The 26,303-nt window shown below is 38.9% G+C and overlaps 1 protein-coding gene across 1 annotated transcript in view; it reads right to left on the reverse strand.

The window, feature by feature from the left end:
- CCDC192 (coiled-coil domain containing 192) overlaps nt 1-26,303 on the reverse strand; it is a gene marked incomplete at both ends in the record, with an annotated part of 215,972 nt that overhangs the window by 164,204 nt on the left and 25,465 nt on the right. The window contains 3 exons of the mRNA XM_080698684.1: nt 16-72; nt 1,597-1,728; nt 25,313-25,420. Coding sequence (XP_080554810.1) covers nt 16-72; nt 1,597-1,728; nt 25,313-25,420 — 297 coding nt within the window. The remainder of the gene's footprint in view (nt 1-15; nt 73-1,596; nt 1,729-25,312; nt 25,421-26,303) is intronic.

Genomic DNA, 26,303 nt, shown 5'->3' on the forward strand with positions numbered 1-26,303 from the left:
AAGAAAAACACTTACATGGGCTATAAGTTGTTCCTGGGAAGCTTTTACTTCAGCTTGCAGCTTCTCAATGCACTGAAAAGAAGGAAAGTTTAGAAACCACATGCATAAAATTCTTCATTTTACATAGTCAAAGTATGCCAGATATAAACATGACTGGTACTCAAATCTTGTGAATGGCAACACCGTTTCTGCTAGATGTTTAGAAGTCATTGGAGAGATCATTCCTTCCATCTCTATGTCTCTTCCATTTTATGGAAGGTCCCAAGGGCAAAACATTTGAGGATGCTTAGGTCTAGAAAATGGGTGGAAAAAATGTTAGCTTGATGTGCTACAGTTAATGCTAACATACTTACCTCAAACATGCATATGCATATACATATACATATGCACATACACATATACATACCTTTATATAAAAGGTATTGATTTTTTTTTTTTTTTGGTGGTGGTAGGGGCTTTTCTACCTCTGGGCTATACTCCCAGACCCATTTTTATATTTTATTTGGAAACAGGGTCTCACCAAGTTGCTGAGAAGCCTCACTAAGTAGCTGAGGCTGGATTCTAACCTGTGTGGTGCTGGGATTACAAGCGTCCGCCACCACGCCCGGCATTAATGTATTCTTTCTTTCTTTATTTATTTTTTTGGCAGTACTAGGGATGGAACCCAGAAGCATTCTACCTCCTAGCTACACCCCCAGCCCTATTTTTTTTTATTCTTTATTTTGAAACAAGGTCTCACTGAGTTGCAAAGGGCCTCATTAAGTATTGAGGCTCTCTGTGAACCTGGATCCTTTTGTCTCAGTCTCCCAAATTCTGAGATTACAAGCATGAGCCATCATGCCTGGCCATTAATGTATTCTAAAAGCAGACTCTTTGGATTAAATGATAGGTCAATTTATAGGTAATTTATATAATTACATACTTATCTCCAGAAGTTTGGAGATTAATAATTTCTTACAGAGTTATTGATTAAAAACATATGCCAAATTTTATGATCCACTTGTTTTGCTACACGGAAACTATTCCTTGATTAGGTCTAACCTTGAAAACTAAGAAACATTTGTGCAGTTAATACAATTTACAAAATAAATAAAATATTTAGTTAACTATTCAAATAACATATACCAAACAAACTTTAAAATATACCTAACAAAGTTAACTTTTAATGTCACTGTCTACCAGAGAATAAAATTACTTTTAGCAAATACAAATAATTCTATTTACTATCCTAAGTTTATTTATTTATTTATTTTTATTATTTTATTTTATTTTTTTGGTGGTACTGGGGGTGGAACCCAGAGGCTTTCTACCTCCGGACTATACTTCCAGACCTATTTTATATTTTATTTGGAAACAGGATCTCACTAAGTTGCTGAGAGCCTCACGAAGTAGCTGAGGCTGGCTTTGAACCTGTGTGATCCTCCTGTCTCAGCCTCCCAAGCACAGGGATTACAAGTGTGCACCACCATGCCCGGCTTACTATCCTAAGTTTAAATATGAACTTTCAACCTTACCAGAAATGGCCTTGCAGAATTGCTAGTTTATACAATGTTAGATAACTTTTAAAATAGAGATGAGTTTTTCTCTATGACGTACCTGATCTTTCACAAGAACAATTTTTTCATATGGCTCTTCACTGGCTTCCCTCTGATCCACAGCATCTAGCTTTTCCTCCAGCCAGGAAACTTTTTCAAGCAGTTTTGATTTTGTTCCTTTGGAGACTGCAAGCTAAATATATTTTCATGTAAGGGCAAGAGCAGTGATACTTTAAAGCCTCCTTGCAAAGATCAACTTATACATGAATCGTCTTTCACTAATATCTATTAAACATAAAAAGAGCTTCTAGGACATTCCTCAAAAGTGACAAATGACTAGAGAAAGAAGAAACTTATGCTTGTATGTATTTACTTCCAATAAGTAGGATCTTTCTGGGCAAGAGATGACATCATATAGTTAACAATAGACTGAGAAATTTCCAGGGCAGGGATCTCAGCTCCCTTGCTTCCACTGAGCTTGGAGTTGCACTTTATTTGTACAGCTGACGCTGAAACTTGAAATGTGATTTACATGGGGTTCTTGAAACTCAACTCTTGGGGGGAATACAGCTCTCTGGAAAGCATGGAATTCTCACCATTCATTGCCATGAGAATGAGTGAGCACATCATGTATATTAGCGCCCATCCCTCCATTGATCCAATTATTCCCTTAACAAATGTTGCTCCACTGGCATTCTCCACCGCCATTGTGTTACTTGCTGGGAACATGCTGGGAATAGCAAAAGAACAACCCAGGGAGGGCAAAGGGAACTCACGTGTATTGACATGTTGCTGTGCCTTTGGCTCTTGGGGACTTGGAAGGCCCCCAGTAGCCCTCATGACCACTAGCACAGTTAACTCTTGGGTGCATGGTGGTTTGGGGATGTAGTCCTCTTCTTGAGCATCATTCTGTTTTATTAGTAGTAGTGTCATGGAGTAGTAGTAGTGTCATTAGTAGTAGTGTCATGGCATGGAGTAGTGTCATATTTAAACATATAGTCCCTTGGCTCCAACCCTGTGAGTACAAATTACAATTTTGGTATAAACTATGTGATTTGGGCAAGTTGTAAATCCCTATAGGCTTGATTTTCTGATGTATAAATGGCAGTGGGGATGAGAAGAATATTACTTAACCCATGGGTTGGTTTGGAGTATTATATGAGTTTATAAAAAAGAAACAGCCGGTCGTGGTGGCGCACGCTTGTAATCCCCGTACTTGGGAGGCTGAGACAGGAGGATAGCACAGGTTCGAAGCCAGCCTCAGCTACTTCATGAGGCTCTCAGCAACTTAGTGAGACCCTGTTTCCAAATAAAATAGAAAATAGGTCTGGGAGTATAGCCCAGAGGTAGAAAGCCTCTGGGGTCCACCCCCAGTACCACAAAAAAAAAAAAAAAAAAAAAGAAACACTCAGAACAAAACCTGGAACCTATTAAGTACCACTATTATTATTGTTGTTTATCTGCCTCTTCTAATCACAGAAAGCATTCATCTGAGTTTTATCTAAATGTTATTATTTATGAAATTTTAAGGCAAACTATCTGAAGATATCATAGCCCTTATAAACTGAGTATCCTCAACTCAAGCTGTGTTTCGCTTGCTTACTTTACATAACCTCTCTAATCTTCAGAGAAAATCTTTTTTTTCTTTTTTTATTTATCGGTGCACTGTATTCATACATTATAATGTGATAAAAAAAAAACACTTTTGTAGACATACATGCACACATCGCTCAGTTATCCCCTACCCGATCCCTACCCCGTTCCTTCCCCATCCCTCCTTCCCCTGCTTGGCTTAGTGGTTGATATCTAGTATTATAGCAATTTATCCAAAATTAACAATGATAATCTCACATAAGAAAATCTTTTTTTATTGTTGGAATTATTTTCTCTCAAATACATTCTCTCAAATAGACTCGTTTTGTTCCCATATTTTGTCAGACCCATAATTCATCCAGTAATCATTTGGCTGCCTCTTTTAAGCCCAACTTCTAATGATTTCAAGCCTTTATTCATTCACTCAATATACTCATTTATTTATTTATTAATTCATTAAAGAAGTAAGCTGGACATTTATGACATGTAAGAATTTGAAGATTTAGAAAACTAAAATAATACTGCTTACATCTTTAAAAAGTCACACTTTAGCCAGAAATAAAGAAAATTTAAAAGTAGTTGGTACATGCTAAGAGAGATTAGCCAATCTCAAACAGTGAAGGGCCATATTTTTCCACTCATATGTTGAAGCCAGATAGAGACGGGGAAACTTCGAAAGAGAATTCAGATAAATAATGGGAGATACTAGCAGAATAGTAAAAAGGATTTGGGGAGGGAGGTGGGAAAGTGAAGAAAACAGTTCAAATAATGCTATGGTCATATATGAAGTCATTAATACCAATTTCAATATTATATACAGGAAGTGGAAGAGGGTGGGAGTGGGGTGGGTTCGAGAGGAAAGCACACCAAGTGCTGTGTGCATGTATATTTTATTGTTCTGAACTCATTACCATGTATAATTACAATGCACCAATTTAAAAAACTCCAAAAATTAAAAGCAGCTATTTAATATGAAACTCTTAATGAAATAATAATTAATAATAATTGTTAACAGTTATAACATTTGTTTTCAAATTTATTTTGGAATCTCCATTTTTCTTCAAACTCCCTGAGAGGTTCATGTTACTATTATTCCATTTTGCAGATAAGAAAGTCAAATTTCAACAAGGTTTTACAGCCTATCCAAAGACATAGCAAGTAAGTGTTGGAGTTCAAGCTTTCAGGAGTGGACAGCAGATTTGACTTTAGGTACCCACACTGGCCAGGCTTCAGAAGCAGGCTCTGGTCATCATGCCATCTCACCCTCTTCTGGCAAAGTTATTCTATATGGAGAGTGACCTAATTTGGATTACACATTTTGCACAGTAGAAATTCTGATAATTTGGACAATCCAGCCAGGCATATGATGAATCCATACTGGGACAGGAAAAGTAAATATTAATAACTTGGGGTTCTAATGACAATTCTTTTCATTCTCTTATTTTTGGTGGTACTGGGGATTGAGCCCAGGGGTGTTCTACCTCCGAGGTACCACCCCAGCCCTATTTTACTTTTATTTGGAAACAGGGTCCCCCTAGGTTGATGAGTCTCACTAGTTACAGAGGCTGTCCTTGAACCTGTCCTTATCCTCTTGTCTCAACCTCCCACGTACTGGAATTACAAGTGTGTGCCACTACACTTAGCTTCTAATGGCATTCTTGCAGTGCATTATCCACCAATCTGAAACACATCTTGCACATATGACTCAAGTTCTCTGTGACTTGCTATCATAAGGATTCTACTGATTTGCAATTTGATTCCAAAATTTCATGTGCTTCACCACAAGTGGGAAAAGTGCATGGAAAACATCAGTATCTAACATTAGTTTGGTAGCTAAGGATACCAGGCATTCTGCTCAAGCTATCTATAAATGGTTGCATTGCTTAAAACCCCATATGTAGCCTTGTTTCTATATTTCATTATTACATTTTAAAGATTGAAGGCTAGATATTTTTAGGGGGTATTTAACCTGCATAAGATCCTATAGCTAATCAGATGAGTGTGATTTGGACGGACATTGGTCTGCCTCTGGTCACTGGGTTCTATATTCAGTATCATGTCTAAACCCTAATTCCGTGATTGTCAAACAGGATGAGCTTGTGATTTTTTTTTTCACCTTACTTATATGGATTCCACCAATTTTTCTCAATATGGTATTTTTTTTTTCTTTCTGCTTTTGCAGTACTGGGGATTGAACCCAAAGAGTGTTTTACCTCTCAATTATACCAGCTCCCAGTTCTATTTTTTTATTTTTTGTTTTGCAACAGGGTCTCACTAAGTTTCTGAGGATCTCCCCAAGTTTCTGAGGCTGGTTTTGAACCTGCAATCCTCTTATCTCAGCTCACTAAGTACTAGGATTACAGGCATGTGCCTTTATGCTTGGCTTTTCAGTGTTAACTTTCTACCCAAAATTATTTTTTTCTAAGACTAAGAACTCTCTTTTTATATAGACACCAACTTCATCTCTTTTGTCTCCTTGTTAAAGTTTCTGACTGGATATCCTTTTGACTCAGATATTTGAACTCAGGTCAGATTAACTCTAAAAAACTTAATTGGAGTCAGGATATCTATGTTTTCGTTTTAATCTCACACTTTACTGACTCTATTCCCTGGTTTCCATAATAGGATTTTCCTATGCTACCTTACTATGTTTTTTATAGGTTAGTTCTCTAGACATATATATTCAAACAAGATTATAAATTTCCAAGAAGGATAGATGATGAATTTTGTTAAAACCTTATAATAAGACAAAATGCTATGAGTTTTTCATTCATTAACATTTTAAACTAGTCTTAATTCTCATATGTATCATCAAATCACAAAAACAAGATAAAGAGATTCTATTGTTTGCCCCTTTTGTGAACATGTTGTGGCAACAACTAGTAATTTACTGTTGGATTCCGCTGTATAATTATGAAACTGTTTATCAGCATAGGATAATTGGTCCATCAAATGGCCCAGAAAACAAGTTGGATAATCCAAAAAGAAAAAAAGAGAGAGAAATTCAAATAAAATAAAATAAAAAATACATCTGAGGTTTTTTTTAGTTTAAGCAATGAATAAAAAATCATGCTATACTGCTAAATTATAAGATGTTAACTGTCATTTAAAATTTATACCAGTGTCTTGAGGGGTTGAGAGCTTTTAAAAGTCTAATTCTCAATTCAGGAAGCCCTTAGGTATTATGTCTATATTCAAATTCAATTATGGTCTAAGAAACAAGGCATCAAAGTGAGAGGAAATGCAAGTTAGCAGCTGGAAAATATCATAGTTGAATTTTAAACTCTGGGAACCTTAACCATTGCTTCATTATTATTGCATTTGGGGTGGGAAAAGACTGTTTAGTTTTATAAAGTGTTTTGAAAGAAAACTCAGTCTAACTTAGTATTAGGTATTTGTTTACCAAAAAAGGGGTGTAGAAATGTATCCATTCTTTAAATGATCAATTTTTATGTATCCTAATTAGCCATGTTTGCTGAAACAATGGTTTACATGATGTTGGGAGGATAATATTCTAACACTGACTCCTTTTTGCTGTACTGGGGATTGAACCCAGGGGCATTCTACCTCCGAGCTACATCTTCAGCTCTATTTTTTTTTATCTTCTATTTTGAAACAGGGTCTCACTCAGTTGCAGAGGGCCCCACTAAGTAGCTGAGGCTGGCTGAGAACCTGTGATTCTTCTGTCTCAGCCTCCAACGTACTGGGATTACAAGTGTGCACTACCACGCCCTGTGCACTAATTCCTTTTGAAGACAAGGCTCCTGTCTCCTCTACTTATGATCCTAGCAATTTGGAAGGAGGAGATTACTTTAAAAGCCATTACTAACATTCATTTAATAATTATGAAAAGCAAAGTACAAACTTCTAAGTTCTATATTTGAAGCTCACTCAGAACATTCAACAATTGACATCTAACCCAATGTTCAATAAAAGGTCATTTTAAAAGTACTACATTTAGCAGTCTCTTCATGGTAATATTTGCTTTTTAAGTGTACACCCTAAAATTCTTCTAGTCTCTACCCATTACTCAATTCCAAATCTACTTCTACATTTTCAGGTATTTGTTATGATTATGTCTCACTTCTTGGTATCAGTTTAATCTTAGTCAGTTTAGACTGCCATGGCACCTGCCATACACATAGTGTCTTAAATAAAAATATTTATCTCTTACAGTTCTGAAGACTGAAGAATTTTAGTCTTTCATTATAACTTCACATGGTGGAAAAAGGGCGAACTCATCTCCTTTTAAAACTAAAACTCCCATCATGGGGCTTTCACCAAAAAAAAAAAAAAAAAAAAAATCACTTCACAAAGGCTTTATATCCAAATACTATCACATTGAAGATTAGGAATTCAACACATGAGTTCAGGATGGGGAGACATAAACATTTTATAATCACTGCAATAGGGAAATTTGAACTATATGGTCAGAGGAGCAGAAAGAAAAAATAATAAACAGAAATGAACATATCCTGTGGGACAGTAGCAAGTACACTAACATACACACTAAAGGAAAATAACATTAAAAATAAAAGGGAGGAGCCGGGCGTGGTGGCGCACGCTTGCAATCCCAGCATTCAGAAGACTGAGACCGGAGGATCGCGGTTCGCGGACAGCCTCAGATACTTAGTGAGGCCCTCTGCAACTCAGTGAGACCTGGGTTCAAAATAAAGAATAAAAAATAGGGCAGGGGGTGTAGCTCAGAGGTCGAATGCCCCTGGGTTCCACCCCCAGACCCACAAAAATAAATAAATAAAAGGGAGTACATAAATATAAGAGGGAATAAAAATGATGCACTAGAAAAATATCAGCCACAAAAGAAAGCAGCAGAAGAACAAAAGACGAAAATGAGACCAAAATACACAAAAACAAAGTCACAGAAATACATCTTTAATTATTAGTAATCTTTTTGGTAGTTCTGGGGATCAAACCAGAGCCTCGTGTATGGTAACATTATTAGTAATGAGGAGATAGAAAGGAAATAGGCAGATAGGGAAAAGGCCTTGGTAGAAAAAAAGCTAATTTCCTGAGTTTCCTGAGGGGCGACAAATGCCTGAAACTCCAAAGGCTCAGAGATAAGAAGGCCAGAGCTTCACAAAGCCATCCTGAGTTTCCTAATCAACAAACCCACCCAGCAAGTCTGGCATTCCTGAAAGGAGACCCTTCAAAGAACTTGCAAATGTCCTATGCAAATTCTCCTTGGAGTCACCACAACCACAAACGGACTTGCAAACGGTCAGGCATCAGCCAGTCAGATGGCAAAAGCGGGTCACTTTCCCACTCAGGACCCCCTCCCCTTCTGGGGAGCTGTTCTCTCTCTCTCACAGGTCATGTTGGCACTGAGAGAAGGCAGAGTGCATCTGAGGGCACGTGGCTCCGGCGACTCTCGAGTAGTGACCTGAAGGCCTCTGCTGGACATCATGGCTGACCAGGCCCTTAGGGATGACCTGTACCTCTTTTCTGGCAGATCGCGTGGACTCTGGGAGAAGGTAGTTTGTAATTGACGGCACTTGGCTCGAGTAGTGACCTGAAGGCAGCTACTGGACAACAGAGACCCGACAGCCCTTAGGGGTGTTCGGCCACTTTTCTCTATTCCCTTCTGGCAGACCACGCACTCTGGAAGAAAGCAGCCTGCATCTGAAGGCAATTCGGCTCGGGCTACTCTCAAGTATTGTCCTGAAGGCAGCTGCTGGACCCAGAGTTCCAGCCCCTTTGGGGGTGTTCAGCCACTCTCCCCCTTTTCCTGCTATTTTCAATAAATCTTTTACTCCCCTTCCTGAGGTCTGCGGGTGTCATTCTTCGCTCTCCGTAGACAAGAACTCGCCGGGGTTTTCTCGCAAGAAACCCCCGTTTCAGTAATACTTACAATGTGAATGAATTTGACCCGCCAATTAAAAGTCACAGACTAGTGGATAAAAACATTATCAAATCATATGCTGCTTACAGCAGACTCACTTTTGTCCCAAAGTTTTAAATATGTTGAAAGTGGAAGAAAAAAGACATTATACACAAGTAGTAGCCAAAAGACAACTAGAATGGCTTTACTAATATCAGACAAAATGGATGTTAAATAATTTGTGCGTGCGTGTGTGTGTGTGTGTGTGTGTGTGTGTGTGTGTTAATGGGCTTGAACTCAGGGGCGTTCTGCTTCTGGGCTATACCCCCAGTCCTTTTTATTATTTATTTTGAGACAGTGTTTCACTAGGTTACCATATGCTGGCCTCAAACCTGTGATCCACTTGTCTCAGCCTCCCCAGTACTGGTATTACAGGTTTGTGCCACTGTGCCCAGCTTAAAAAGTGTTTACTAAAGACAAAGAAGGACATTGTATTTGTGTGTGTGTGTGTGTGTGTGTGTGTGTGTGTGTGTGTGTGTGTGTGTGTTTGTGGATGGAACCCAGGGGCATTTGACCTCCAAGCTACACCCCTGCCCTATTTTTTATTCTTTATTTTGAAACCGGTCTCACTGAGTTGCAGAGGGCCTCACTCAGTAGCTGAGGCTGTCCAGGAACTGTGATCCTCCAGGCTCAGCCTCCCGAATGCTGGGATTACAAGTGTACGCCACCACGCCCGGCTACACTGTATATTTATAAAAGTGTCATTTAATCGGGAAGATGTAAATGACCCAAACAACAGAGTCCCAGAAAGTACAATCGCAGGAAATAGGGAGAGAGAAAGAGCTCTGCTCACACATCATGGAAGCTGGAAGCAAAGAAAGAGAGCAAGCAAAATATTTAAATACAAAAGCACAGTCCCTAAGACCACACCCCCAGGGACCTATTTTGCATAGGTTACCACCCAGGAAAGCCATCACAATGGATGTATCTACTGGTGACCCAGCAGGGGTGCTCCTGGGCATCTTCCCAAAGGAAATGAAATAAAAATATCATTATGATACTTTCATACCCATGTTCATAGCAGCACCATTTATAATAGCTAAATGACGGAACCAGCTTAGGTGTCCATCAATAGATCAATGAATCACAAAACTTTGGAATATATACAAAATGAAATTTTACTCAGCCATAAAGAAGAAAATTATGTCATTTGTAGAAAAATGAAAGGAACTCAAGAATATTATATTGAGTATGGCCATTCTCAAAAAATGAGTAGATTGTCTATATTCTTTCTTGCATATGAAAGCTAGAAAGATATTTGGAAATAAGGGCAACATCAGATAAGCAGAGATTCCAGGGTAGAAACTAAGGGTGACTAGGGAGGGGTGGGCGACAAAGTTATAAAGAATGTAATGGTTGAAACGATGCTATGAATGTATATAAAATTACCAAATCTCAAAGACATGCATGGAAGGGAGTGGGTTTGGTGGAAAGGCACCAAAAGTTGTGTGCATGTATTTTTCTGACACTCTGTACCTCCATAGAATGCAAAATTACAGTGCAACAATTTTTTAAAAAAATGATAAGCCTGTAAGAGAGTAAAATAGTATGTATGGTAGGTGATCATTTAAAGAAATCTGGGTAAAGAAGAGTCTCTTTAACAAATGATTAGGATAACTATATGATATAATTCAAAAGTTGGAATCCTACATCATTCCATAAGCAAAAATTAACTAAAAATGGATCAATTTTGAAATATATAATAAAAATTATTAAATTATTAGAAGAAAACAGGAATAAATCTTCATCATCTTTTATTTGACAATTGATTCTTTGATACTAAGAGTATGCAAAACAAAATAAAAAATAATTAAATCATACTTTGTCAAAATTAAAAACTCTACAGCGAAGGTTATATTATAATAAAAAAGTGAGCCAGGTATGGTAGCACACAGTTGTAATCCTTAGGAGAATGAGACAAGAGGATCACATGTTCAAGGCCAGCCTCAGAAACTTAGCAAGCGAGACTCTCAGAAACTCAAGGAGATTCTATTTCAAATATAAAAGGAGGGAGCCTGAGGGTATATTAGCTCAGTGGTAGGATGCTGCTGGGATCAGTCCTCAGTACAAAAAATAAAAGTGAAAAAACAACCTACACATAGGAGAAAATATTTGCAATTATGTATTTGATAAGAGTTTAGTATGCAGAATATTTAAAGAATTCTTGCAACGCAACAACAAAAATACAAGAAACCCAATTACAAAATGGGCAAAGGACTTGAATATACATTCTCCAAAGAAGATACATAAATGACCAACAGTGCAAGTGTTGGTGAGGATATAGAGAAATAGGAATCCTTGTATACTGTTAATAGAAATGACAACGAGTGTTAACAGGGAAAAATTTCATATAAATGGATTGACTGGTTAAAGCAAATTTGTGTTCATTCAACTTTGCCCTGAATCTAAATACTGTTCTATTTTTCTCCTCGCTTTCCTGACTTTCTCCTCAAATATTATTTTATACTTTTTTTCTTTTCAAAATTCTACCCCTACTCCTTACCACAAGTGGCAAATTAATTAATTTTTAAAAATAAATCCAATATACAGGCCTTTCTGCCACAGATACACGTTCCCAGCAGCCGTATCCCTGCTTACCCCTTGCTAAGTGGAACCCACCTTGCATTAGCAGGCAGCCATGTGCTAGAAGGAGAACGGCCTTGCACCTTCGCCACGAATCATGAATGAACAAAGATGCTATATTTGTCTCATTCCCAGTAGAAGAGATTATTTGAGGAATGGGTGTATAATATAGTAGCGACCCTTGAAGTTTGAAAAGAATTTTACCAGATTTTTTTTTTTTAAAGACAAAAGGGTAAGCACATTTTCTTTACTGAATACAATGCTTGGAAATGGCAGACATTTTACAAGGATGATACAGCTAACACATTGAAGATGCATAGAGCCCCGGATGGGTAGCACCTGTGCTCTTGGTGACATTCCTGAGCCACTGAATTAACAGACTTCTCTTTCTCTCACCATCCATCCAGTCCAACACAGAGTGCAATTGTTAAAACCACTCCATTGACAATCTGCATTTTCTTAGTCGCTTACCTCCTTTATCTTTTCTTCTCCACACCTACACACATGCAGCAAGTAATATTGCCTACTAGATTTCCATCATCTCTCAAAAACCACTCAGAAAAAATCAAGCCTTGCTAGGCCTTGCAGGACTCATGCTCCAGATAAAGGAGAGACTTAATTGTAAACTAAAGGCTCCCCTTGTGCTAAGTGCTTTGCAAGCTGACTAGGACTAGTACTACATATTCTGAAACTTTCTGGTAAAAAATAATAGAGGTAAACAATTTAAAAATTATCTGTCTTACCTGTGGAATGGGCATGAACCCCTAGGTCTTGAAAATATATTTAGCTCAAAGAAGTGGTTTGGTTTCACTTCAATTTTATAGTTAAAAAACAAAATTCTGCATCCTCTCTCCATCCTAGACAACAGACTTTTTGTATATTACTATTTCTGCTTTTAACAGGTTATTTCTAGCCACTTCTATGTTCATGTACATCTTAAAATTGACCTGCAAGGACCCATAGTTGTGAGTCATCAGTGTCCTCTGTGTTAGCTGCAAGGGCTCCTGTGAAAACAGCATGGGCTGGGCAGTAAACAGCAAGGAGCTCATGGCCTCACAGTTCTGGAGGCCACAGGTCAGGTCGAGGTGTCAGTACGGTTGGTTCCTCCTGAGAGTTTCAAGGAAGAATCTGTTGTGTGCCTCTCCCCAGCTTCTGGTGGTTTGCCAACAATCTTTGGCATTCCTTGACTTATTGAAGCAGCACCCTCTGGTCTCTGTCTTCATCTTCAAGTAGTGTTTTTTCCTGCATCCAAATTTCTACCCTTTGTAAGGACGCCAGTCAGCTTGGGTTAATGGTCCACCCCATCCCAGGATGGCCTCAGCTTGCCTAGTAATGTATGCAATGATGCTATTTCCAAAATTATGCTCTTGAATGCTGGGAGTTAGAATGTCAACACAGGAATTTTAGGGGAACACAATTTAATCTATAATACCTCCAAATTATCCTGAATAATAAAGGAGCATTTAAATTCTGAATAAAAAAAATATTTATCCAAAGGTCAATCAATAATTGAAATATGAAATTAGAGATCTGGGCATCGAGATCCCTGAGATTCCTTTAATCTCCAAAAATGCTCCCTTGGCCTTATGAATAGATAAAAATACTAGAAAGGAATGAAAAGACTTGGGAGAAGGTGAAGCAATCAATCATTGACTTGGATGTAAAGGTCAATGCTTGGATGTAAAAGCTAACAAGCAATAATATCAGGTTCTGAGAAATTAAAGTCAACATGATATTGAACATAATTAAAAAGAAACAGAGGTGCTGTTGCCAGGTACAAAGGGAATTGCACTCAGCATACAGAGTTGAGTGTGCAGGAAATATCACATTTAAAATTTTCTGTAAATCCTATTTATTTTAACTCAAGGCCCCCCACTCTAGGCAGATGGTCGTTCTTGAAGATCCCCCATTCCTAGGATTGTTGATCCATCTGGAAGCCTCATATATCCTCAAGGACCTGAGAAAGCCTCTCTGGTCCCACCCTCGTCATGGCTCAGAAGGCCCTTGACCCTAAGCACAGATACTGCAGATGAGCTGACTGTGCTGTTTCTCTGCAGGGCCTAGGACCCATGCCCAGAATATAGCCAGTGCCTCTGGGCTTGGCACAGTCTAGAGCAATTTCATGGAGCAGAGCGCAGGCTTCCCCTGCTGGTGGGACTCAGAGAATTGGCTCCGCACTCTCTAGCTTGGCAAAAATGCATTTTGCTATCTTTGAGTTTCTCTGAGTGGGCACTTTTTCTCCAAGTCTCTTATAGTCTATTTGATAGGTTTAGGTTTTGAAAAACAAAAATTGGGCAACTTCAGGAAAAGTCTCCTGAAGGTAGACAACAGAGTCACTGCTTCCTTAGAATGAGGAAAGAAACTGTTTGCAGATGAATTTTAAAGCAGGGATGTTGCTCACTTCAGAATAGAATCATAGTTCAACTTACTGCTTCTCTAGAGAGGGTGAGGTTTAAAAAAAAAACACTCAAGATGAGGATGGAGAAGTCTGCTGAGGAAGGTGCTGCAGAGGACCCCATACATGCAAGGCCCCAGGATGGTGCAGCCCTTTGAATTACCAGGGAAAACCTGAGGTAACTTATTCCAAGGTAGCCACCATAGTGAAAGATCCAATACTGTAACATTTATTATTATTATTATTTGTGTTTGATATATATCAATATCATAATAAAGAACCTAAAAGCAAGAAGTAGACATTCCAACAGCTGTAAACCCAGAGAAGACCCAGGCTCTAAAAATCCAAACCAGATCAGTACTTTTCCCTTAGCCAGACTAGGGAAGAGCACTTCTTTTTATTTATTTATTTATTTATTTATTTATTTATTTATTTATTGCCAATTCCTTAGAGCGGAAGAAATAGAAATGGGTTTCATAAATCACTGCATATCCTCTGGAGGTTGTGTGTGTGTGTGTGTGTGTGTGTGTGTGTGTGTGTGTGTGTTACTGGGGGTGGAACCCAGAGGCCTTCTACCTCCAGGATATACTCCCAGACCTATTTCATATTTTTATTTGGAAACAGGGTCTCACTAAGTTGCTGAGAGCCTCACGAAGTAGCTGAGGCTGGCTTCGAACCTGTGTGATCCTCCTGTCTCAGGCTCCCAAGCGCTGGGATTACAAGCGTGCACCACCATTCCCGGCTCCTCTGGAGTTTTTACCATGTTTCTCTGAATTTTATACGCTGTGTACTCGTTTTTCTCCACAAAGGCCTCTCCCTCGGAGGTGAGTTTTCTTGCCATCACAGCGGGTGCTTGTCCCCTGTCTGCTGCATCAAGACTCTAGCATTTTAGGGAAAGCAAGAGAGCAGCCCCTACCTTCTCCCTCACGCAAGTCTGAAAAGGGCACAGTCTGGCATGTTTATGCTACAAATTTAAAATAATTCAATTAGAATCAGAAATGCAGCATCAACACTAAGCCTGTGAGAGTGGGTTGGGGTTGTGAAAATAAGCTTTAGAAGCTATAGATGGGGGTGGGGGAGAAAGTTCAGTGAGGGGGAGGACAAGGCAGCCTCTGGGAACTTAGATGCACAAACACCAGGGAGGACGGACCAGGGTGAAAGGAAGAGGCTCACAACCTGGGGCTTCTTTTCCATTCACCATTCTCTGGACGCATAAATTAGACACTGTTTTTTGTTTTGTTGAATTCCTCCTATTAACCAAAGGATTGTTTTCTGTTCAAGGATGCATGGTCTACTGTCGAGGTTTGCCAGCAACTTTAGGGATTCCCCTCTTTAAGAGCCCTGTTTAGCAATTTATTGATCAAGTTTATTGTAATTTACTATTCATTTATGTAATAGTGGTTTCCATTCCTAAATATGCCATCCTATTATCGGCCTAGGGGATACGGGAGAAAAAGACAAGTTTGGGGCAGGAAGCTGATGAGGTGAACTTTAGAGAGGAGAAATGGAGCCAAGAACACTGGTGGCCTGGCTCAGCAGGCATTTAGATCAGCAGGTCTGGAGGCAGGAAGAAGACCTGGCCTAGTGAGGAAGAACTGGCCATTCTCAGCTGACTGTGCCCAGAAGGAGCAGAGAAGAGGGCTGCAAGCTTACCGGGCAACTTTCCTCATTTGCCAAATTCCATGTACCATTTTCTGGGATTATGTGGAAAATTACACGAGTTAAAAATATATGGAATACTTAGCAGAATGCCTAGCTCATTGTACAGACTCAGTATTTACTGAATGAATAAATGAATAAATGAATGGATGCATGTACCTAACTGCTATAATTTGGTTATAATTTATCCCCCCAAAGTTCATGTTCTGGAAATCTGGCCCGCATTATGGCAATGTTGAGGTGGGAGAACTTTTAAGAGGTGGGACCTGGTAGAATGTAATTAGGTCACGTGGGCGCTACCCTCATGAATGGGTTACCTCCAACCTTGAAGCCGTGGGTTGAGTCTTGTAGGAGCAGATCATCTCAGAATGGGATGCTATAAATCAGCCTGGCACCTCCCCCAGACCCTCTCTCACATATGCAGCTCACCCTCTCCTCTATGTGCTTGTCTTTGAGATGCCACCTACCTTAAGGCCATTACCAGGTCTGAGTAGGTGTTGGTACCATGCTTTTGAGCCTCCAGAGCTGTGAGCTAAATAAACCACTTTATAAAGTACCTAACCTCAAGTACTTTGTTATTGCAACACAAAATGGACTAAGTCATTAACTTTCTATTTTAATAAAACACATTAAGAAAAGTTGAGCCGGGGGTGGTGGCGTACTCCTGTATTCCTAGTACTTGGGAGGCTGAGACAGGTCTCCATGACAGTCTCAGCAAGTAGGAAGACTCTGTCAAGAAAAGTGAAAGTGAGTGTTTTCCATGGAGAAAAGCTTAAGCCCACACAAAACAATACCTGCTCTTAATCAGCAAAGCCATGACTCTTAGAGACAAGGTCTTTTGCTTTTTCTGATATAAGAAAATCATATTAATTAGCACCCAGTCAGCTATTTAAAACTGACCTCTGTTTGATCCTGACATTTACAAGCAAAAGGAAGTCTTTGGTTATGTAACAGGCCAGCAGTCCTCACAGCCAGCCTGCCAGGACAATGACCACAGAGGCTGAATTGTCATTGTGTCTCTGAATCAACACATCTCCTCACCAGCTTGTATTTTTTCCCTTACATTCTCCAATTTGTGTGGAACAACCCAGTAACAGGGTGAGGATTAACATTAAAGAGGGAACTCTTGTTGTAAAATCAATCAGAACTCTGACTGACAAAATTATTTAATGGCGTTTCTGGTAATTAGGCTTCCTAGTGACAAGAAAACCCACTCTAGGTCAAGACTCCTCTGCTTGTGGTTTAATGGCATGAAAGTAGACTTCAAAACAGATGAGAAAACAAAAACTCATTCACGAAACCTCATGATTTCAGATTGGCATATCAAGCATAACTTCTGAGCATTTGCAGAAATGAATACTCCTACCAAGGGCACATTACTTCTTTTAAACAAACTGGACATCAAGAGATCCACTGTTGCATTTAAACAATAAAGAACAAGAACATTTTGGGGGCAATCGCAGTATGCATCAAATCATTTTTTAACAACTTAGTACGCATCTTCAGTATTTAAAATTTTTGCGATAGGTCCTTCTACTCTTAAAGAAAATATAAATCCAACACTAAGATGCATCAACAGGAAAACAATGGGAATTTATTTTAGGGCCTTAGACAAGAAGTGATTAATAATTTCTTGGCTCTAGAATCAAACATAGCTTACCAGTTTGGAGGGATTTTTTTTTCTAGTATAAGCTTTATCACAACACACAAGATATGCCTGGAGAATTGAGGGGAAATACTAGCCAAGTTGTTAAAGCTCTTAAGAGAAAGTAAATTGTCAGAATCCTCCATTAATTAACTAATTTATTTATTTTGCTACTGTGATCTGTTTTTTTTTCTACCCTACCAGATGTGACTTGCACTCTGTTTCTGACTCTTATTACCTTAAAGCCAAAGAAGTTCTCAAAAGAAAAGTCCATCTTTGGAAACAGCATCTTGAGGATAAAACCCGAGTCCCAAGAGCTTAAGCAAATCTCAGGTAATAGTTTGGTCTTCATTTACATCATTTAATTTTAAAGACAATAGGAAAAAGACATAGAGAGAAAATACAGCTGCGATTTTCTCAAGGCGCAGAGCCTACTAGATATTGTCAGTATCTAGATTTCACAGTGGAATTTAAGATCCCGGTATTGTCCCACAGCCTGTCTGCAGTGTAGCCCAGCAAAACCACGTTGTCTGAAACTGTATCCTCAAAGCCTCACTGCTTATTGTCTCTGTCCTCCCACTAATGTCAGCAACATGAGTCAGGGATCTTTCCATCTTGTTTCCTGCTACAGGAACACTTCTTACCCTAGTGCCTGGCAGACAATGCCTCCTCAATAAGTGCTTATTAAATTAATGAGTGCTATTTAAAAACCCCAAGTTAACCAAACCCAAACAAAGCTAAACTTGGTTTGGTCTTGAACAGTCTACAAAGTCACAATGCCCCAAACCAGGTTCTTGCAATAAGCCAGAACAAGTCCAAAGAGCAGTAGGACGTGACACAAGTCTTTTCCGGAACTAAACTGTTCTTTTATTTATTTTTTTACTTTTTATCTTTCTCTAGGGTTTCTTTGAACTTTTCATTAATTCTGACAACATACACATGATACTTTTTCTTTTCACATAAAGATAATTTGTCTCCACCATTCCATGAGTCCACCAGGGAGGGACATCCTAGAATTCAACTCTTGCTTTTGTCTGCCAACCTGAGACTTGGCTTTTTGTGTTGCTTATATTTCTGTTTTGCAAACTGGAGGCAAGGTTGCCAGAACAATTTTTTTTATCATACTTCCTACATTTTTATATTAAAAAATTATGGTAGCACAGTTGCTACCATATCCTTCTAGGGCACTGGCATTAAGTCAAGCCTTTGCAGAACTGAGAAACAAAAAATGCAGACAACCTCACTTCAATTGCCTCAGCTCAAGATGCTGAAAGAGATCCCATATTTTTCTCTTTCTATATGAAATGTCCAAGGGACATACATATCCTCCCAGTCATGAACCTGAAGACTAAGGCTTCCAACCAACAGTATGTGTTCTACATCACACAATTATATACCAATAGAATAGAATTAAGATTTTAGAGATAAACCAATACATATATGGCCAACTGATTTTTTTTTTCTTTTTGTCAAGGGCATCAAGATTATTTGGTGGTGAATGAATTCTCTCATCCAGAAGTGGTGCTGGGAAAACTGGATAACTACACCCAGAAGAACAGCATGTTTACAGAAAAAAGCATTAAGTTCAGTAACATGGACAAGGAATTGGATAAGAGAGGCAGAGAATGATATCCAGAGGTAGACAGCTGTCTACCAAATATCTATGTCCTCTTTCTTAGTTAAAAATCCCTACGCTTGTGGAGGTGACAAGGTGCCCACTTAAATACCTATGTTCCTCATATAGGTATTTGCAAATTAAAGTAGTATGTGGGACATAAGAGCTGAAGTTTCTAGAAAAGCCTATAAAGAGGTTACTCATCAAGCGGTGGTCTCTCCTTCCCATGCTGCCTGAAATACGCACAGGACGGCTGAGCTGCATCCACCTTGGACCTCGACAATGGAAGTGGTGTTTGTGAATGCAAAAGAGACAAAGCCCAGGCCTCAGAGGGTTGTGAAGCTCCCACACCTGTCCTTGCATGCTATGTACAGACTTCATTATTTTTTATTCTTATTTATTTTGTGTACTGAGGAGAGAATCCAGAGTAATTCTACCTCCGAGCTAAACTGCTGTGACTGTCCCCAAACCTGTGATCCTCCTTTCTCAGCCTCCCAAGTACTGGGAGGTACCCAGTATCAGCTGACTCACTTTATATGAGTAAATACTTAACATCTTCTTGTTTAGGGTACTCTTTTCCGAGCCTGACCCTAACTGATCAGATCATTCCCTGCAGTTTGGAGCACAAAACCAAGGTGGCAAGGACCTTGGCCTAAAATTCTGGGTTAGGGTCTGGTGCTTAAACTAGAAGAAACCTTGTTAAAATACATACTGAATCTGAAACCCTGTGGGTATAGTACCTAGCAATCTGCCTAATAAGCACTCCAGGTTCCAACTAGGGAACCAAAGTAAATAATTTTTTTCTTGTTCAGTGTTAGTGTTGCAGTCTTCAAAACTTCTTTCAAGTTTCTGTGGCTTACGGCCATACGGCAAACCACAAGCAAACAAACAAATACCCTAAGCTAAACTGGTCTGGTTCACCATTTACTGACTATAAGCCCTTGACAAAACGACGTTTTGAGTCTCACTGTCCTCAATAGTAAATGGAGATTATAATAATAGTGCCCTTTATAGGGTTATTGTATAGATCAGGTGAAAGATCTAAGCACAGTACCTGGAACAGTGTAGGTGTTTAATAAATTAGTTCTTCTACTCTGCCTACCACTTATAATGTGGTCCAGGAATCTGGTCATAGGCATGCCTTTCCATAGGATGTGAGTTCAGACAACCCTCTTACCCCATTCTCCTTTGGTTTTGTCTCCATTATTGCTTCTGCTATTCTTTAAGGGGAACCTTAAGCAGAGAGACTTCCGGGGAAAAGAGAAAGGGAAAGGAAATTTCTTTCCATATCACATAACTGGTCAGGTAAGCTGCTGACTGAAGACACAAGAATGCCCTGTTATTAATTTCATTTTGGGCCTTAAGAAATATCCCTTTTCTCGAGTAAAGGGAAAAAAAAACATGCCCAACTGAAATAAGAGCTATTACTAAGAAGGGAAAATGCTTATATCTGATTTTTTCAAAAATTAGAAAATAAGACTACCACATTCTGCACTGAAATTATTCTCCATCTGAGTACTACCACTAAACCTTTCTTTATGAGAACCATAGAAGTAAAACTATTTTTATTACCCAAAATATCATTAAGGTCTCTTGTCTGTGCCTCATCTCTACTTAGGAGAAACAATGCTTGGAAAGAAAAGGTTAAGTCACCTACCTAGATCCCACTTTAAAAATCTTACATAAAATCATAACGTCTCTTTGCTAGCTAACATTTAGAGCACGCTTAATCTGTAACTAATATTTTGGTAGTTACGGTTTGGTGACATAGTTGATATAGTTGATTCACCTACTCCATAGACCTCCACTTCCCAGCCTGAGGAGGAAATACCAGACATGACCGGCTGCCAGTGCTGCTCATTCAGCTTCTAGCCTGGGCAAAATCAGAGAATGGGCAGGAAGAGACAGAAGACCCAAGAGATATAGCAGAAAGGGAAGCCAAAGTTAAAGAATTAAAGCCCGTTTACCAAATAAACAGCTGAACAAGAGTAGAAGAGAACGCTGAGTATTGAAAAAGACAGAGAAGTTAAAAGAAGAGAGCTTGGGCAAGCTGAGGGCCAGGCAGGTGGGGCTTTATTTGGTTGAGAGATTAAGGTTGCTACAGAATGATTTGTGTCATCTTACAAACACGCTGAGGGACACCAGTAAGGAAGAAAGTGTATTACACACACATTTGAGTATACACACACATACATAGAACATATTGTGTGAGAGAGACTTTTCTAGTTGGTTGGGACTGAATTTATCCTTAAGGTATAAAGAAAATTATATTATGGCCACTAGTAAGAGTCAAGGTAAAGTGATATTTGAGAATTTATAGTACTATCTTAGTCCATTTGAATTGATGTAATAAAATAGCATATAATGAGTAACTGATAAACAATAGAAATTTATTTCTTAAGATTCAGAGGCAGAGAAGTCCAAGATCAATGTACTAAGAAGATTTGGTATCCAGTGAGGGCACACCTCCGGGTTCATAGATGGCACCTACCTACTGTCTCCTCAGCTGGTAGGAGTGGGGAGGGAGACCCCTTAGGCTGCTTTTATAAGGAGGCTGACCCTACTCATGAGGGCTTAACTTTCATAGTCTAATCACCTTCCATATACCCCACCCCCAAATATCATCATATTGGGGGTTAGATCGCAACATGTAGGCTTAGGTTGACACAAACCTTCAAAATTCAGACCATAGCACCTACCAAGAGGCAGATACAGATCTCATCACAATCCTCACAGCATCCCTGTGAAAATAGAAAGTTTACCTTCTTGATAAGGCAACTGTGGCTGGAGAGATAAAATAATTGCTCAAGGTCATGAAGTTAGCAAACAGTAGAACAGGAACAAAGCCTACACTCTCCACTGTCTGATATCTGGAGCAAGAACCAGAAGCCCCTGATGAACTTGACACCTGGGACCAGCATTACTGCCAATGAACCTCATGAACTCTGCCTCCAGGCAGGTCTGGGTTCAGACTTTATCATGAAACTGTGGGTTTTCCTGGAACCTATTTCAGCACAAAAAAGCCATGGGGTCAATTTCTCCCATGGGGTCATGAACATCAGCCCAGCACTCTTTCTTTGTCTCCCAAATGCACTGCACATGTGCAAATCTCCTGTGGATGGCTCCTAAAACTTTCTTACTTTCCTTCCTTCTCTCATATTCTTAACACTCTTTTTCCCTTTCTTGTTCTCCTTTGTTGTTCTTTATCCCCTACTCAGATCCCAGGCATTTGGCTTCCCTCCCACTGACCTGAGCCTACAGGAAGTATGTCCAAGTATTTTCTTATGCAAAACTTAGAGATGTTTGAAGTTATCTTTATAACCCAGGATAAGTGTTGGGGTCTGAAGACTCTTTCTTATTCTAGCCAGCTGAATGGCTGCAGTTATTCCTCACAGCCTTGACTAGCACAGATTATACATCTTAATCACAAATTATCCTGAATTCATGTTTCTTTTATTTTGACAATAACGACATAACCGAAGAGAAATAAAGAATAATTGTTCACTAGAGTAAAGCCCAACAAAATTTTCTTACTGCTGTGTGACCTCATCAGAGGATGTGGCCACAATCTCATTTCTTCAGTATTTCTTCCCTCCCCATAATGGGCCAAAGGAGATCTTGCTAGAGGGGATCTTAGAAACATCCAGTTAAGCAAATCGAGGCTCAATCGAGAGATGCTTAGTGTAGATGACAACCTCAGGAATCTGTACTCCCCGTTCTGACTTAGTTCTATGTTCTTCTCTAAGAGGCAAAGCTAGGAGGTAAGGATTCAGATATCAGTGAAATTTATCCTTTTCACAAAGGCAAGGTCCACTAGCTGGTAATACTGTGAGCTTCTACACCTTTCTTTCAGCACAAACTTTTGTCCTTCTCACATCTGCATTCCCACCCTGCTCTGGCCCACCAGGCCAGCACATCTGGCCAGTATGCAACTACATAACTAGTAGGCACAATTTGGGTTACCAGTGAAATCCAGCTAGCAATCCCAGCACCCTGTAACAAATCTCAAGCTAATGACATTTAAAAGGGCCTTAAAATGTATAGTAGGTAAAAATATTCTTACACACAAACACACACACACACACACACACACCACTCTTTGTGTTTGATAACAAAGGCAATCTTTCTTTTTGCAGTTGCTTCATGCCATCAGCTGGTAAGAAAAACAGTGGCACCCAGTGGACAAGTGCTTGATTGTCTGAGACCGCTATGTATTCTGTTCCATTCTGAAGTATTCTGGAGAACATCCATAAGAAAAGTCAGTTGTACCCTTTTCCCTATCCTTATCTTTTTGCAATTTTTAGAATATCAATTTAAATTTTAAAATAAGGTGCATGAGGCTGTTATTACTGTTTTTATCGTTTCAAGGATAGGATTAGTCTAAAACTCAGGAGAAAGCAAAAATCTCAGGATTAAGTCCTGTGAGAACAGTGTCTGTATTTGATTGACTTGTTTAGAGGCAGCCAAATCTAATAAAATGCTCAACTTAATTAAAAAATGTGTTATTGAAAATACCCGCAATGTACTTTTCCTTTAACCCTTGCCAACTTCCAATTAAATTTACATAGTTATGCAAATCTGGCAACTTCAAGAGCACTACTTTAGGACGTATTCACACGGTAGACCCTATAACTTACTGCTATTGTGCAGTTCATCTCAAAGTCATAAAATACCCATTTCACTTTCCAGCTCCTCCAATGATTCCATGGTCTGTAAGCTACTTGGTACAAAAACGCTGGCTTCTGTCTTTCTTCCCCAAAGAACTAACTAGCATCTCACCTATGGTAACTACAAAGAAGCTGAGTGAAATCCAGTTCCATTTTATACATTTAAAATAAATGCAAAGTAAATACGCTTATTTGGTGTTATGTAAAGGGATCACCCACTTAAAAATATTAAATATTAGGGGCTAATTGCATTGGATAAAAATATTTTAAAATAACAAAAGAAAGGGGTACTTCTATGAGTTAATTGATCTTACTTATTTAAATATAAAATCATAAGTCATTTAGTTATAAAATAAACATATATCTTAGTGCAGAAGTACCCTCTTTTAATTAACTATTTAAAATCCTTCCCAGTTCGGACATTCTGAATTCTTAGGGTTGGTGTGTTTTTTGTTTGGTTTTCTTTTTTGCTTTGAAATGGTACCTCATGTTTGTCATTATTTTCTTTGTAACTCATAATTTTTCCACTGTTTGAACTTTGTTCTTATTTGTTCTAGAGGGGAAAAAATCAGCTGACAAGCCAGGGCTGTGGTGTAGCTCCGAGATAGAAATTTTTCCAAAGGAACAACACACTTTTATTAATGGACACAAGTGCTCTGGTGACCACTTGCACCGGTCACATTTGGTAAACAAATAAATGCATCCCAAAGTAAGGGATCTACTTTTTCTGTAAGTAAAAAAAAGGAAGCCATTTGTTTGTGTGTTACATGTTACATATTAATTATATTTCTTTTTCTCATAGGACAAGAACCTCTTTTCCCCTAGTTTCTGCAAACATTCTTATAAACTTCTGATGTCATAAAGTTGCACTGCACAAAGATAAGGTCTTTATTATTTTTAAAAACGTATAAAATTGGTCTTTTAATGTTTATAAAATGCATTCTCATCTAAATGTATTAACCCATGAGAACATTTCAGGGTCTGGCCTGTCCTTCCTCCAGTGACTTGCTAAGAGTGAGAGTGGATGGTCCTGTGCCATTCAGGACCTAGCTCCAGGAAGATTTGCTTTCTGGGGCCAAGAGCTCTGCTGAGGGAAAGGCAACAATAATAATAACAAATATTGCACCATACTATTTGCAAAGGGTAGTCTTATTGGGAACTGGTCCAGCTCCTGGTTCGAGTTTTTTGATACCCACAATCATTGTCTGAACTCAGGGACCTGCAGAACAGCCAGCAAGAATACCTGCCTATGTCTCCAGGCCACCAGTGCAGCCCAGGCTTATCACTTGCTTTGTGTCTACAAGTTGCAAAAACCCAAGAGGGAACATGATATTTGAAAACTCCCCTTCCAAGTCAAGTTTTCTTAAATAATTCAAGAAAATTATTCAATGTGCTTTCTATAGGTTTTATCTCAGCTTTGGGATCATCGGTTTATATCACAAATCTGTCTTGCTTATTCAAGCAAATTACAGGCTTGAGAAAGCTTGCCTAATTCATGGCCTGTGGTGAATGAAAATAAAATAAAATAAAATGTGAAAAAAGTTTCATACAAATTATGCATTTAATAAAATGCTAGGTGTGCTCGTGTGTGTGTGTGTGTGTGTGTGTGTGTGTGTGTGTGTGTACATCAATGGGGTAGAGGTTAAAATACATATTAGATTTATTCTTACTATACTGTACACTGAGGTACATATATTTCCAGTTCCCATGACAGGTATTACCTGTTCTGATAAAATTTTAGCCTTTTCTTCTGCTTCCTTCAGGCAATTCTCCAAAGACTCGAGTTGAGCCAAAATAAACGCCATCTGTCCAGTGTCCAGTGACTCTTTCTTTAAAACAATAATCAAGTATTACTTTTTAACAGGGGTAGTTTCCTGAGCACATCTTGAGCCATTTTATGGACTAAGGATAGACTTAATACATGCACACGAATCTTTTTTAAACACAGTAATAAAAGTTTTAAAAACAATAGTCTTATATAACAATTTACTTTATAGGCTAAAGCGAGAGTGAAAATTAAATGATAACAGTGAACAGCTTTAGAAAGTTAAAATTAAGCCACTAGTGTTGGAATGTGGTTAATCTGCAACTATTATTTTTATTAGGATCAACATTTCTCATTCCTAATGGAAGTGTCACCTAAATGTCCATGTGTTTAATATTCACCTGTCATGAGGAAAAGGGTCATCTGAGTTCAGAGAAGCCCTGTTTCCTCTGGTCCTCACCTTCTTATCCAAGTCTAATTGAAGCAAAGACACTGTTTGCTTTAGAATCAGATCCTGCTTCCCCAGAGCATGGTCATTATGACTCAAAACAGCAGATGGATAGACCTCACCTCTCAAAATTGTTCCAAAGTTAACTTTTCTGAGCTACAAGATGAATGAATACTTGCTGGTTTCATTGAGACCAGAGCACTTCTACTACTCTGGCTAATGTGACAATCATTATGGAGAATTATGAAAACTTAAAAAGGAAGATCTCCTATGTGTCAGCACTGTGACTATCCTATAGCTTTCCTGGGTGTGTCCTGTTTTCTTGTGAATGCTCCTGCCGCCTCAGCTGCTTCTGATTAACCCTGTAAAGAACAAGCAGCAGCCTTTCATCATTTAAAGGTCTAACTGTAGCTTTAGTTTTCCCTTTGGATCATGGCACCACCGAGTTTACACATGTGTGCATTTCCTGGTGATACAATAGAGCCATCTGGTGGTAAAT

The sequence above is a fragment of the Muscardinus avellanarius genome (genome assembly GCF_963383645.1).
Source record: "Muscardinus avellanarius genome assembly, chromosome: 7".
Classification (NCBI taxonomy): Eukaryota; Metazoa; Chordata; class Mammalia; order Rodentia; family Gliridae; genus Muscardinus; species Muscardinus avellanarius.